We start from the raw sequence: 14,581 nt of genomic DNA, 5'->3' as shown, positions 1-14,581 counted from the left end.
AAAAAAAGCGGGGGGAAAGGGGAGGTCGGAAATCCCATTGAAACTGAAGCATCTGACTCCGTATTTCCACAGCAACAAACGCAACAAACCCTTGTTTAATTTTCGTCATGTGGCTGCAGGTTAGGAGGACACCGACATACCACAGAGGAGGCCCCGAGGGTAATAAAGCCATCGGGATCCTCTAACCGCTGCACACATGCACGTAGGAGCCCTTGCAGTAACCTCCGGGAGGGGCTGCGCCGCCGAAGGCGGTGGCATCTCCTGCCTCTGGGTTCAGTGTTGCTGCTCCTGCTGGGACGAGAGGAGTGTCAGTCCGCAAAACATGCACTTTGGGGGAACCGGTGCTTGTCAAAGAATCCAGAAATAAATGAGATACCTGGTTTTCTGTCTGTCCTGTTACCCTCTCCATGTCCTCACATATCACCTGAGGGACTAAAAATCTTTTCTCCTTTGCATGCAACGGTTGTCACTACGATAACAGCAAAAGTATTCAAACTTCACTATGCTCAACGGATTATTTTATCCTGGTATTTGCAGTATGTACTGAGCTTGAAATAGCAAATTCCACTGTCAAGTCATCTTCTAATATAACATGATTTTTTTTTTTTTTTCATTTAGTTCTTCTCTTTGGAAATACACAATTTGTGTGAAGTGAAGCAGAACTCCAGAGCAGTGTTTAACGTTCTTTGTGTTGTTTTTTAGTATTGATGCCAAACATTTTATTTCTAATGCAGTGAATTTTTAACCTGTCGTATTCATAACTCAGTCCTTAAAACCATTCTCATCGGTTACAGTCTTTTACAGCTTGAGACTTTGGACTTAACTACTTAATATCTTTTTTTCTTTTTCTTTTTCTTTTTTTTTTTTTTTAAATTCAGGTTGTTTTAGGGATCTCTATCTGGATACACAGAAGTTGGCAGCCCTTAAAACTCACTAACATTTTAAAGGATTTTAAACATAACTAATTTTACAGATTTTAAAATAATTCTTTGGACTTTACATGTCTGACTAGGAGCAAATTTTAGCTGAAAACCTAGGGTGCGACAATTTCTGCAGAACATCGCAATTAGACTTTTCAGGTTCTTTCCCCCCTTTCATTTCTAAGTTTTTCTCTTACATCTGTCTTTCGCCATTCAATGTGAAGTGGAAAATACATAGAAATATGTCTTCTTTCCTCCCTCAAAGAGAAAAAGAAAACAGTGCAAAACAAAGTCCCTTTCATGAAGACACGTGAAAAAAATTACAAATAAAAAGTAGACCCAGTTGTAAAAGGACAAAGAACCCAAAGAGCTCATATGCATCTGTATATGTGTATGCATGTATTCATTCACTTCACTTATCTATGTATGTCTCTGCTGTGTTAGATAGCTTTGTATGAACAGCATTAAGGAGCATTCTACTACTGACTGCTTCACAAAAGCTGCCTGCAGTTTTTCTGTCTTTAAAAAAAATGATGTGAACTGAGAGGAAATAGCTTTTAATGATACCTGTGAAATGTTTTTTTTAAAAAGGTTTTTTTAACTCATCACCATCACTTTTAAATAACCAGATAAAGAAAGACACTTAATGCAAGAACAGAGTCCTTGTTTGACATACAGGCCTACGTCACAAAATTTCCATTAGTTCCAGAAGAATCTAGTTCTTCCAAAGCACCATCATTTTTTCAGGTCTTTGGCATATTTTCCCTTGCTGTCGGGCAGCTGGCAGTATCTGAGGTGCCCAGGCAATTCCAAACAACTGGCAGCCTTTCAGAAGCCAGATTTTTTCAGTTTACCCAGTAAGATAAACAAAAGATAAACTAAAAGCACCCATAGATTATAAAACATTTTGAAGGTGTTTTTGGTTTTGTTTTGTTTCATTTATGATTGCAGGTCAACTCTAAATGACGGCCCAGTCTTTTTTCCCTTGCTGTCTTTTGTACAATCAAACTGAGGAAACCTAAAACTGATAAAACAGACTTTATGAACAGATGTTCTTCTGCACTAAAGGTAGATAAAAATCAGTCACTTCATATTTCATTTATATAAATGTAATGAACATATGTTAGAACAGGTTATGATAACTTAGGGCATTATCAATCAACAAGGCAATGCTTTTGTACAGGCCATGGGACATCGATGAAGTGAAAGTAGTGTATATGTTTATGTAGGCTCTGTTTGATGTAATACTACAACTCATCTACCAATCTCCATCTCTGACCCTGACATTGCTTTAAAGAACACGAACAGATAAGAGTCAGGAGGTTAAAAACATCCATGATGTAAAGTTCTGTTTACTGAAGACTTTTGACGGTAATTTTTAGGAATTCCAACTGTTGTCCTCTAATACGAACCATTTGTCAAAAGACACTACATGAATCCTAGGCAAGGGTTACTTTTCTACAAGACTTTTCCCATTGGTTTCTTGGTAATTCTTAGCAAATTACCTCATTTTGTGTGTTAACTAAAGTTTGGGATTTTAAAAATTTTTTTTTCTTTAAGGCCACATGAAGTGATCCATAGAACATAAAGTTTTATATAAATTTGTGTACAAGTGATCGTTATTCTCTAATCACCAAAAGTTCAAGTGACTTGCCAAATAATTTGCTACTGGGGCTGCTTCTCTGGATATGTTTAAAAAATCCCAAAACAACCAGGGGAATTGCCTCATTATTTTTCTTTAGATAAGAAAAGAATCCTGAATTGTAAACTTAATATCCAAAACTACTATGTGATACTCACACACACACACATATATATGGCATCAAGCATATGAAGAGAAACAGCTATGATAGAAATATAAAAAAATCTGTTCTCTGTCACTTATCCCCTAACAACAATTCTTTATTTCAGGTCTATGGATTATTAGGAATTTTTTATCCAAGTAATTGACAGTGCTTATATAATTGATGAATAATTTGATTCAACCATTTATTGATTGTTTGTTGTCACTTTGTGGCAATTACATGTATGCTGTATTATTTTTCTATTCTGGTTGGGTAAGCATGACTTTTAGAATTAGAATTCCGTATGCAGATAATGAGGTGTTCCAAGCTTGTGTTGCACTAACTTTTGTCGACTGACTTTTGCTATTTTTTTTCCTTAGCAATTAATTCTGCTAGAATGTGGAAAATATTTTAAAAATACCCAAAACTAAAGCTGCAGAAGCTCTAGTGAGAGAAAGGTGAGAGGCTGTCTCATGGCAAGTCTAACTAGGGAAGGCTATGGACTTTCTGCATCAATCATGGATCATCAGGTTCGAAAAAAAGAGAGGGAAAAGTAATTTTTTTCCTTGAAGGCACCCCGTGTGTTTGGACACTTTATTCACAATGTTGTGTGTGCATAGACCAGGCAGATAATTATTTTCTAAAAACTATTGAGCCCTTCTGGCAAGACAGGTTAAAGTCCTTTAGTCATCCTACTATAGGCCAGCTGCAGTGTGCAGTGATGGCACCAAGTGTGAGTTTGCCTAGCTAGAGAACTAATCCAGAAACACTTTGACTTTCTGTGGTATGACAAAGCTGAAAGCATGCAGCGGAGCATGAGTTCCTTTGTGGAGAGTTAATATAAAAAAGCTTTCGCTTCACCCCTTCTGCTGTAGTCGGCATTATTAACCCCAGGTAGGGGTATTCCCTGGGACCAGCTATGGAAATAAAGGCTTTTCAGTGCCTGCCAGAGGGAGCTATAGTTTAGCAGGGACTTTGAAAATTGTCAATGCTCCTCAGTGCTGTTCATACAAAGCTCCAGGCACCTAAACTAGCATCAGCCACTGTCTCTCCAGGTCCAGAAACAGAAAAGACCACCAACCAAATAATGTGCCCTTTACTGCAGTCCCTGAGGGCTGTAGGCACTGATGATACAAGTCTCCAGCCTTCACAACCATTAGGTTTACTTTCTTAAATGGTTGCTATTTTATGCTGATTAAGGAAAAGGTAAATTCACCAGAAGTTTACTCTAAAAGAAATTTAAATATAATAGGTCTTTCAAATACATATTAAGGCATGTGAAGGATGGTTTGAGACAGAAACAGAAGGCTGGGTCTGTCATGTGTTAAATGCCAGGATGCACATAAAACTCCCCTTTCCTCCCTGAACTAATACATGGCTTTCCAGAAACAATCCTTTCCACATGCAGTATGAGAAGAGTAGGCAGTACTGATCTAGAAAAAGTGAGATCCAGCCCCAGACCAGGGGCATCATAGTCACAGCCAGTTTCACAACTTAGTGGAAAATTGACCAGGGGACAACAGCCAACAATAATTAATTTATATCGGTTTATACCTCATCAAATGTAACATTCTCTTTCAAAGTAGAGAGGCTGGATTTTTAAAGGAGCTTACTACTAACCCCAAAATGGAGGAGCCTCTGATGTTTCAAATTCCTACTCTTTTCTTCTGAGACTTCACAGAGGCTTTTCTCCTCTGGCTGTTAGTAGTAGTATACAAGATGCTGTTCTTTCATCTTTCTATCCTTTTAAAAGTGCTAATAAAAATAGAAATGTCATAGGACCCAGACCATGGTAATTCAAGAGGTCAATTTTCTCTAGTTGTCCGTCCAGTGAAGTGGGAAGTGAAAACTGGGGGACAAACATACCTGAACTGTGCCTGCTACAGGAACAGGGGATGGGCTGCAGGCAGAGCAGAAGACAGCCTGAAATTCTCAGCAAGAGAGCAAGAGGACTGTTACTGACAGCAAAATGATATTCTGTTAAAACAGGAGGGCACATTTCTCTGGATCGTTATTTAGGTTATTCACCTCTGCATTGGTTCTTACAAAAATAAAAGCGTCCAGCTGCTTTTGTCAAGAAATCTGTCCTTGCCTTCTGTCCTGGGGCATTTCTGATTTCAGCAATGTCATTGCTACTAATTATTTTTATAATACTGTTGCTAGTAATACCAAGAGTACTTTTTCCCATGTTTCAGAGCCTCTACAGTTCCCCCGGAGGACAAGACAGGACTCTGGGACTTCAATCAGTTCTAGAGAGCTTGAGGGTTACATGGGGAACTGAAACCAGGTAAGCTGCTGCTGGGATTCAGGGTTGCCTGAGCTATTCAAACATCACCACCGCTGAATTGGTGTCTGATAGTTATCAAGTGTGAAAGCTTTTGATGCTCACTGCAGCCTTAATCTACATGTGTTTACTATTTCAAACTCTTTGCAAGGGATCAACAGTGAGATGTAGGCAAGTTCACACTGTGCAGAGGAACTAAGGTGCTCAGGGGTGCTGGCCTTTACTTGGGACCCCTGAACTTTTTGTTGTGAGGGGGCCAGGGCTTGCTTTCGGTGGGAAGAGGTAGGGGAACAGTATGGAGACAAAGTAACTGTGAGACCCAACACCCTTGTTCAGGTAGGTTGCCCTATGGCATCTACTCTTGGGTGTAAGCATTTTGGAGAAAACTGAAGCTGCTAACTCTACTTGTCATCAGTTTTAAGGTTCCTTGACGGAGAGCAGATTTTGCAAATAGAGATGTTAAGGGGTTAATCCAACCTGTTATATCAAAATCACACTGGAGATAAGATTGAATGTCACATGAATATTTGCCTGACCTACTGTATAAATAATCTTTGCCATCAAACACAGAGATCACACAGAGTTACTGGATTAAAAAAAAAAAAAAATCAATATAATTAATGTATAATGAAACAAAGCAAAAAGCCAAGATTAGATTGTCAAGGCACTTCGTTACAGATGAAAGCAGAGTGCCTCTTTACAAATAGGAATTTGACTGCATTCAATAAATCACGGTTATTTTGACTTCTGTAGCAAAGCCACATGGAAATTAATAAAATTTCTAGTGACCCACAGCTTGGTGATGATGGATTAGTTGTAAAAATTAAGACAGACATAGAGAAGAAGTATTAGATGCCTCAAAGCTTTTCTCTCATTAATTCTGATTAGTGAAGCTGTTGTAGAAATGCTTATATGTGTAACTATAAAGGTAAGACTTTAATTTTATTTTTGTTGTTGCTGTTGCTACTATGATCGGTGACTGCTTGACCATGACATGGTCAACATGACAGAAATAAACAATCCCCCCAACACCACCTTCTTTTTAATGTAATTTTCTACATTTTCATATATAGCACTTTCCCCTCCTCTGATTTGATAATTTTCTTGGTCTGAAAGATACCTATATAGTGAAAACATGTTTTGCAGACTTAAGTACATGCCTAAAAATAGACCTTTTAAAATAGCAGTTCAAGTCTCATTTTCCTTTAACTTCACTGATTTTTCATTCTGAGAAACTGGAACGGCCAACTGACCTTTTTAGGTGTCATGAATGTGTTAATTGTGTTTTTGCTTGCTTTGTTCAGCTCTTCTCCAAATGTAATCATCACAGTCTTTTCATTTTGCCGGTCTCGTGCAAGAGCTTTGCTCTGTTTTGTTTTCTTTAATCAATTTTTATCATTACCCAGCTGTGGCAAAAAAACCCCACCTGCCACTGAATATACTAGTCAAGGTCAGGATACACTATTGATCTGTATGCTTGCATCATAACCTTTGTAGTATAATTTCCAGTCCTACGGACTCAGTGGACTTTTTCTCAGCTACCCAGGGGCATTCAGGATACCAAACAGCACTTCTTTTTCCACCATCCCAGCTCCACCCTTTCTTTCTTCACTCTAGCAGAGTTAAAATTATAACACATAGTCACATTTGCATATGTGTTGTAATTAAAAGTTTTTGACTGCAATTGTAAGCTTCTGGTTAATTGTAATGGTTTCCCTCCCATGGTGGCAAAGCCTGTCGCTGTTGTTGAGATATGGTGTGTGCAGATTTTGGTTTTTTGTGTGTTTTTTTTTCTTAGAGAGGAGCAACAAGTGCTAAAGCACCCATTCTCCTTTGTATGAATAGTCTCATGCATCACCAATTTGATTTAACTGCATGGTATATGATGCAATAAATGGTGTTGTCTTGGATGGGAAGTGTACTTTGAACCCCATTTTACCTAGGCATCTCGTAAGTGCTTTTTAGGATCTAGTTCCTTTCCCAGTAAATTTGTCTGCAGTGCTGAACATACTTTCTTTCCTATATCGGAATTCACATCACCTTAACATCCTAGAAAGTTCGATTATTCCATTTCTAGGAAGAGAACCTGTTTTCCTATCTTATATGTGCGAGATATTTATTTTCTCCTTTCATTGCTGTCATCTCCTCTTTAGGAAAAGATGTAAGGTGTAAGCTTTAGGAGGCTTATGGTATCTGCTGGTAGAGAGGGTCACTACAGGGGCCAAACCTGCAATGACATGAAAAGCTGAAAGCAGAAGCCGGTTAGAAGAGGACATGTAGAGCTAGGAAGGGCCAAAAGGATGAAATGGAGGTCAACAAAAGGGATCAAAATGGCAGCAATGGTAAGAAGCAGAAAAGATATGACATTATTTTTTCGCTCCCTGGGAGTAATGTCCAATCCCTGGAAGGATGTTTCCCTCATTCTTTCAATTTCTTCAGTAACAATTAATTAAACCACAAAAAAACCCACAAAACCCTCAAGAAATAAAATACCACAGATGCAAGTCAGTGAGTCACTGGCCTGTGATGCAAGTTCAGTTGTCTTCTTTAATGAATACTTAGGCAAAGTAGAACTTCTTTGACAGGTAACACTTAAAAACCCTGATTCCACAGTAAGTCTAGAGATGGTGATTACTGCCTTGTGACCTAGGACGCTTGGTTTCAAGGTCCTATCTCAGATGAGAAGGGGATTTGAAATGCGGTCTCCCACTTCCCAGAGTTTTATCCTATGGACTGCAGATAGATATACCTCCTGTCTGACCAGTGTCTGCTACACATCTCCTGTGCACATGTCCCATTTCAGGGTGGAGAGATGGGACTGGTGTAAAGTACTGTGAGATCATGTGTGTGTGCAGACCCAGGAGGCTGGCAAGCAGGAGCTGTTGTCAAGCTCTAATGAGGTTTGCATGCCCGTTGGGACTGACTGTACTGTCCAACAAAATTTCATTGTATAGGAGCATTAGGTACCTACATAGCAGTACAAGGACTGAGCCGGAGATCTGAGGTTTTCTGGAGCAGGGGGCCTGCATCCTAGGTGGAGTCCTAGGATCTGGGCCTAGGTCTAGTTTTTAACGACATTTGAAAATGTTACCCAATAGCTTCAACTGGTCCAACTTTTCGAGGTGTTGCTAGGGTCAGTTAACATAACTTCAGTATGTTTGTTCTTTTTTTATCTAGTAAGTCAGAAGTGTTGAGGAGTGAACTTTTTTGATAGGCATTGTGGACTGCAACGTCAGAGCTGAGGAAAACTTTTGTGCTTGTACATCTTCTAGAACAAAACACACTGGAGTACAGGTCAGTGACACTGCTGTACAATTTGTTACTCAGGGTTTTGTACATTGCAGGAATGTAACTATGTTGTGATTTAGAAAAAAAAATCTGTTTTTATTTAAGAGTTTTCCACTTTTCCTAGTTATCCTAAAATTTTTCAGCTATGATCAGCAAAGAAGTAATTTAGTAACCAGTTCTCTGTTATTAAATCTGAAATATGTGAAATATGTGTGCTAAACAGTTTTCTCTTCAGTCTGACCTCCTGCAGAAGCACTGCAGCTGGGCAGAGCACTCCTGGCTCTGTCAACAGGAGTGTTACCATTGCTTCAGTGGGAACAAGGCCGAGCTCATAAATCCAGGGTGAAGACATTTCTGTCTCTTCCCTCTGTTCTTGGTAGTGTTTTTGTTCTTCTCCATCCAACATCATGCTTAGTCACCATCAGCAGGTAGATTGTGTAATATCCGTTCAGAGACAAGTGTACTGAAAACAGTTCCCTAGGTCAAGGTCATAGCTTAGTTCCTAAAGGAAAAATACTGCCCTAAAAGAGTACCCTCAGTAGGAAGGCTGTTCTGGACTTACAAACATGTTTAGGGTAACATTTGAAAGTCAGGACAAGCACAAGGCTCAAGAACCTGTTGCAACTCTGATTCACATTTATCCATGCAGAAAAAGGGCTTTTTCCTTTACAAAACCTGATGCCTTAGGGGCTATCTTCTCATATTAATCTGGTGTATGTAGTCCCTCATCTTTTCCAGCAATCCACATTTAAGGTCACTAATAATTAGAGGGGTCTATTTTTTGGAGGTGTCAAGCTCTGTGGCTCCTTTTTTTTTTTTACACTGTGGTGATATTGCAATATAAATATGCAGAAAGGAACTTTGCACATGAAGATAGTTGCTAAACAAACAGTAATTTGCCATCGTTGCTACTAGAGGATGAACATTAAACATCATTGAAACTGCATGCTACTAGTGCCTCTCTCAAAGCATATTCTTTTGAAAGTGTATGCGTATACTATAACAGAAAACTAGCTGTATCATTAAACTTCAGTAGACTTGGGAGTCTACCAAAGGAATAAATGAAATTGCAAACCCTGTAAACAAAAGAAATACTAGGTTTTTTTTTCATTTTGCTCCAATACATATACTTGTATGTGAAGTACAATAATAGCAGTGTAGTTTCATATGTGTAGTTTGATATATGTAGTTTAATATTCCCTAACAGTCTGGCTTTTAATAATTAGAGACAAGCCTTGCTTTGGGAACATCATTCACTAGGGGATAACGTAGTTTAGGACTGTGTAAGTCTGGTTGAAGTCCCTCGGTATCTAACCTATAATTAACAATAATACTGTTGATGTAGAGTATCAGACACATTTCAGAAACCCCCTGAAACACCAATAAAGTTTATTAATATTTTCTTATGAAAGGCTATCAGAGCAATATTGTGGTTTTTGAAAATTCATGAGGACCTAAATTACTGCGAGATAAACGCTATACAGTCTTTTGTATTTCTTTTTAAACATTCCAGAGAGAGGAAATAGAGGTGGTTTCCAAAATCCTGAAAGCCCTCAGTTTTTTTGCAGCAGTCTGCCTGATACAACTTCAGGACTTGCAAAGACCCAGTCAAAGTCAACTCTGTGTTACCACTCGGGGCAGTTTGTTTCCCTCCACTGGGGAAAGTCTCGGGGACTTTATCAGCACCAACTAGTTCCTTGAATTTGGTAGGGTGGCAGCCTCGTTCCCAGGAAAACTTTCCCAGCATTTACTGTGTTCCAAATCTTAGAAGGTCTTTCCTTGCACTTGGCACAAACCCAAAGACGTTAAGCAAACCCAAAGATGTTAAGCAGCCATATTCCCTAGATTCCTCTTGCATTTGATGTAGCCCAAAGCAGGGCCTGAGGAGAACTCTCCCAGCAGCTACATCCCTGGCCTGTTAAGGGCTGAAACTTGGTCCAATTGGCCTTCAGTGACCTTTCCACTTGGCCTAGCATCATTGAGAGGGTCAATTTAAGCAGACAAAGGAACTTAAGGGTATGACAGCTGAGCCTGAGTTTTGGCAGAAGACTAACACTAGGTATCAGAGGGTATCAGATGGTCAAGGAATCCAGCAGTGAAGAGCAAACATGGAAGACAGATGACTTCTGTGTCTTATAAGGAAGGAAGATGCTAGAGGCCAGATTGGAGAAGACATTAGACTGAGACATTTGAAGATCAAGGAAACAGATGGGCTCAGGCAGGAACCAAGAGTGCCTTCGAGAGGTGAGTGGGAGAGAGAAAAGCAGAAGTAATATCAAGACTTTCTGAGACCAGGATGAGAAGCCTGAAGAAAGAACAAGTGGAACTGGCTATCTGGGAAGGTACAAATAAACAAGAGGCAGAACTGGGTCATTTGGATTAAGCATTGGGTCATGTGGCCAGAATAATCTGTGCTTGTCCCAGGGGTAGAGGACGGTTTTACTCTAACCTTGCACTTGCCTGATCTTAGTTCAGCCCCTGGCACAAATCATTGATGCTGATGAAATGCCTGCAAGCTCAAGGGGAATAGCAGTACATCTGCAACCATGCCTATTTTATCTCAAAAGCAGCTTGGGATCTACATCAGCCAGGAGCTCCCTGGTTGCCAGAGGAACCTGTAGAGGCTAGACAAGCAGCCTGGGTAACACACACAAACAAATACCAGAACATTAACTACACATCAAACCAAATGAGCATTCCTTGGCTGGTGACTTGAGAGGCAACATCAGCCCACTGCCTGGCTACTGCAGAAAGCCAGGTCTGAGGGCAAGGCTGTTCTGAGAAACTCTGAAGAGTTTTACTTCAGGAATCATTAGCAAAAACATCCTAATTCCTTTTAAATCCTGAGAGAGGTTGTAAAACCACAACTCCACTCTTGCATTTTTGAGCATAACACAGCTGCTATTGGTTAGCCTGTCTCATAATGTTGGTTTGGGCCGTGCTTCTGCTTCTCTGCCACCTTGGACATGAGATGTTTCAAGCTTCAGCATGCAAGAAAGTGAAAAGCTTCCCTTGCCTCCATCCTTAATTTGCAGCTTCTTTTGAACAGGACCTCTCCCCTTCGGAGTAATTAGGTAGTGCTTGGGACGGGCTGCAAAACCAGTATAGCCAGAATGCGCATGTGCTAGAGCCACAGAGGTGCAGGGATATGATTGTGCATGTGGTAAATCTGTTCTGGATGCCTGCTACTGACACCCCATAGATCACTTAGAAGTGTTAAACCCTGACTAAAGGTTAAGTAACAGACAGCAGTAGGACCTAACACAAGCATTATGCTTTTCGCACCACTTTTTGACTGGTGCTTCAGAAAGAGCTGCTGTGAGTTAAACTGCCCATTGCCAGTACAGGTGACAGGGAAGACACCCTTCTTACCTGCCATGCAGCAGCTCCAGAGAAAAACAGAAAACCCATACTCCCTCAAAGTATGCAGCTGAACATTGAGGATCTCCAATGCAACAGTGAGGTGCATTTACAATCCGGGGCTAGGGCAAACTCATTTTGAGCCAAAACTCCAAAACAAACTGTCATTAATTAGTAATCTCTATAGGGTGGCCTCCCTCCTTGGTGCCTCTCACTATTTCCTCATCTCCCCAGCTAGCAGCAAAAACATTCCCGATTGCATCAGTTTTGATTACTCTTTAGATGAGGAGAGTCTCCTTTGGCTAACCAGGATTACACTGTTTGTGGCCACTAGGACTCTGTCACTTAAGGAACTTCAGCAATCCTAGAAGATTTGAACAGAACACAAGAGAGTATGGTCAGGAGGAGCTGTGGCAGGATCAAGAAGTTCTCCCTCCCTTCTTTGTTCCAGGCCTTCAGCCATTAGAAATTAATATTGGTTCTCATGTAGAGGCACCTCTTAATTTGTACCCAACTCCTCCTAGATTTAAGAGGCAAAAAAATTCACAAAACAAATAAACAACAAAAAAATGGTTTTGAAGGAAAGGAAGTCTAACAAGCACTATAGTCAGGTGTGTGATTTATTGGAACCAACTATTCCCACAAGAAGGATGTGATAGCACCGATTCCATGGGTAGTTCAGTCAAGCTTCTTCAATTGTCAGTTCATGTTCAGTTGCTTCCTCAATGTTTTTAAGTTGACGAAGCACCCATTCTTGTTGTTTCTTTCTCTGTTACAGGAAAAAGTATTATTTAGTCAACCTAATCCATTCAGATATCACCTGCTTTAAAAAACAAAAAAAACCCTAACATATACAAAAAAAGCGTTATGAACCCAACTGGATTTTGGCTGAAGTTTCCCACCGGTTTTAAGATAAGCCAGAGCGGACAAGTTTTCAACACACCCATGAACAATATGATACAGGAGAAAAACCAAACCAGAACAGATTTTTATAGCTTCACACTGACATGACAGCCTTCAGAGTCTAACTCTGCTGCCTCCCATCCTTTCCAGAGGCTTTTCACGGGGCCTTTGCCAGTAATCAGAGATCTAGGAAAATGAGTTCTCGTGCTTCACAGAACAGAAAAATAAAGACCTGCATAAAGTTTATTAATCTGAGCTTTCCCCAGGAAACCTTACACTTATCAAAGAACTGCACACAAGACCTCATTTGAAATGACTGGCATTCTTTTTATAAAACACTATGATTTGGATTAAGCAAGGAAAAATTAATTATTGGTTTCTCCAGTTTTAGTTAACTTGCCAACATTTAGAAACTTGCAAATTTAAATCACTGATTTCTTCCCATTCTTGTTTCTCCTGAAGAAAGATGTATTTTTAAAAATGTACTTTTGCACTTGTATACACAACTAGTCATACAAACTTACAAGCTGAAGCAAATACTAGTGTGGAAGACTGCATCCTATCCAGTCTGTGATTAGGAATGGTACCACAGAGTCTAGCAGGTTATGACCCAATTCATAAATATACGTTCTCACTGGTAAAGCTGTGGAGATGATCCATAACTAAAATATTTCCACATTACTAGAAAGATCTGTATATATTCAGCATTGGTAGGAAATTGTATAGTTTAGCTATTTCAGAACTAAGGGAAAGCCATTACCACAAAAGCTTTATCAATTTTCTTCTTTCTGGTTTTCACTATCGGGACATCTTTTATCCCTGGTATTCCAGTAACAAGCCATGAAGGTGCACTCTTGGGAGTTACTGCAGTCTCCTCAGAGGCTTTGGTGGAAGCTTGAGTTTCCTCTTTTGGGACAACCTTGTCACTTGGCTCTTCATTTGATTCATCAGAAGCCAACACAGTGGAAAGCCTCTTTCTAGAAAATATAACCCGAGAGCTTTGGCTTATCTCTTTGTTTAATTCTTGAGAGTTAAACACTGTTGAAGGCCTTTTTGGGGACATATGAGGGATGTATACTTCAACATGTGCTGATGATACTTGAGCTAATGATCTACTTAGATTTGATTTTGGCACTGGTGATCCATAAAGTCTCTTACTGGTATCTTGGTCCTTCACTGACTGATTTGTCAGATCTGTAAGAGATGGTATTGTTCTTGAAAGCGTTGAGTCCACTGGAGTGCTGTGTTTCACCATTCTCTTTTTCAAAGATCTTTTAACATTCAAAAAAGAATCTTCTTCCTCTGACATCTCAAATCCAGGTTTATTGCCTTAAGAATATAAGAAGATAAAATTGTGTCATTGCTTACACAGCAAGATGCCATGTAAGGTGTTTGACTGCTGCAAAAATAAATCCAAGGTGTTGCTATTTTCATGTCTGCATTCTGTCTTTACAGGGAATTTATCCTTTGTATAGATCAGTGTTCAAGGGTTTGGAAAAGCCATGCTGAAAACTCTTTGTCACATACAACATGAGGTCCATGTATGCTGGAATATTTTTAAGATCTTATTAACTAAAACATCATTAAGACAGTGCTTTCTCCTCCAGAGCACACAAATAATATACTTTCAGGGTTGTAGCTGCTAACAGTGGGTAGGTAAATGAAAACTGTTAGATGAATAGAGGGATTACCAGAGTGCAGCAAAAACTGAAGTGCTCTGGATACATGCAGAGAAGTTCTGGATTCAGGCAAGCATCTCTTAGTTCAATTCACAATTTGTTTCTCTTATTTTCTTAAAAGGGAGCTCACAGACATCCCATTCTCTCCTACTTACCTGACATTTGGTTTACTTCTGCTACTCCTAAAAAAACTATGTTCTGTGCAAGTCTGAACTTACAACAAGGCAAGGTTGGTTTTGTTAGTAGCATTTCTTCTACCCGTTTGCCAACCCTCAACAAAAAGGAACTTGACTTCTTACGCATGAAGAAACCCAAGATATATATATCCAGTTTAAGATAAATATCTTAATTAGATGAGCAGTT

General features: G+C 39.6%; 1 protein-coding gene across 1 annotated transcript; it reads right to left on the bottom strand.

Annotated features, from left to right (window-relative positions):
- Window positions 1-12,283: 12,283 nt before the first annotated feature.
- On the bottom strand, window positions 12,284-14,380 carry CCDC201 (coiled-coil domain containing 201). Its single transcript, XM_074897486.1, has 3 exons — window positions 14,374-14,380; window positions 13,300-13,868; window positions 12,284-12,405 (listed from the first exon to the last, which is right to left on the bottom strand). The coding sequence occupies exons 1-3, from the start codon at window positions 14,378-14,380 to the stop codon at window positions 12,319-12,321; spliced, it is 663 nt and encodes a 220-aa protein (XP_074753587.1). The 3' UTR covers window positions 12,284-12,318.
- Between the last annotated feature and the right edge of the window lie 201 nt (window positions 14,381-14,581).

This window comes from Athene noctua, chromosome 2 (genome assembly GCF_965140245.1).
Source record: "Athene noctua chromosome 2, bAthNoc1.hap1.1, whole genome shotgun sequence".
Lineage (NCBI taxonomy): Eukaryota > Metazoa > Chordata > Aves > Strigiformes > Strigidae > Athene > Athene noctua.
This window is presented reverse-complemented; position numbering and strand designations above follow the sequence as displayed.

Coding starts and splice junctions, on each gene's coding strand:
- CCDC201 (XM_074897486.1), bottom strand. Junction 12,406..13,299: donor AAATTGATAAAGCTTTTGTG/GTAATGGCTTTC, acceptor TTCCTGTAACAG/AGAAAGAAACAACAAGAATG.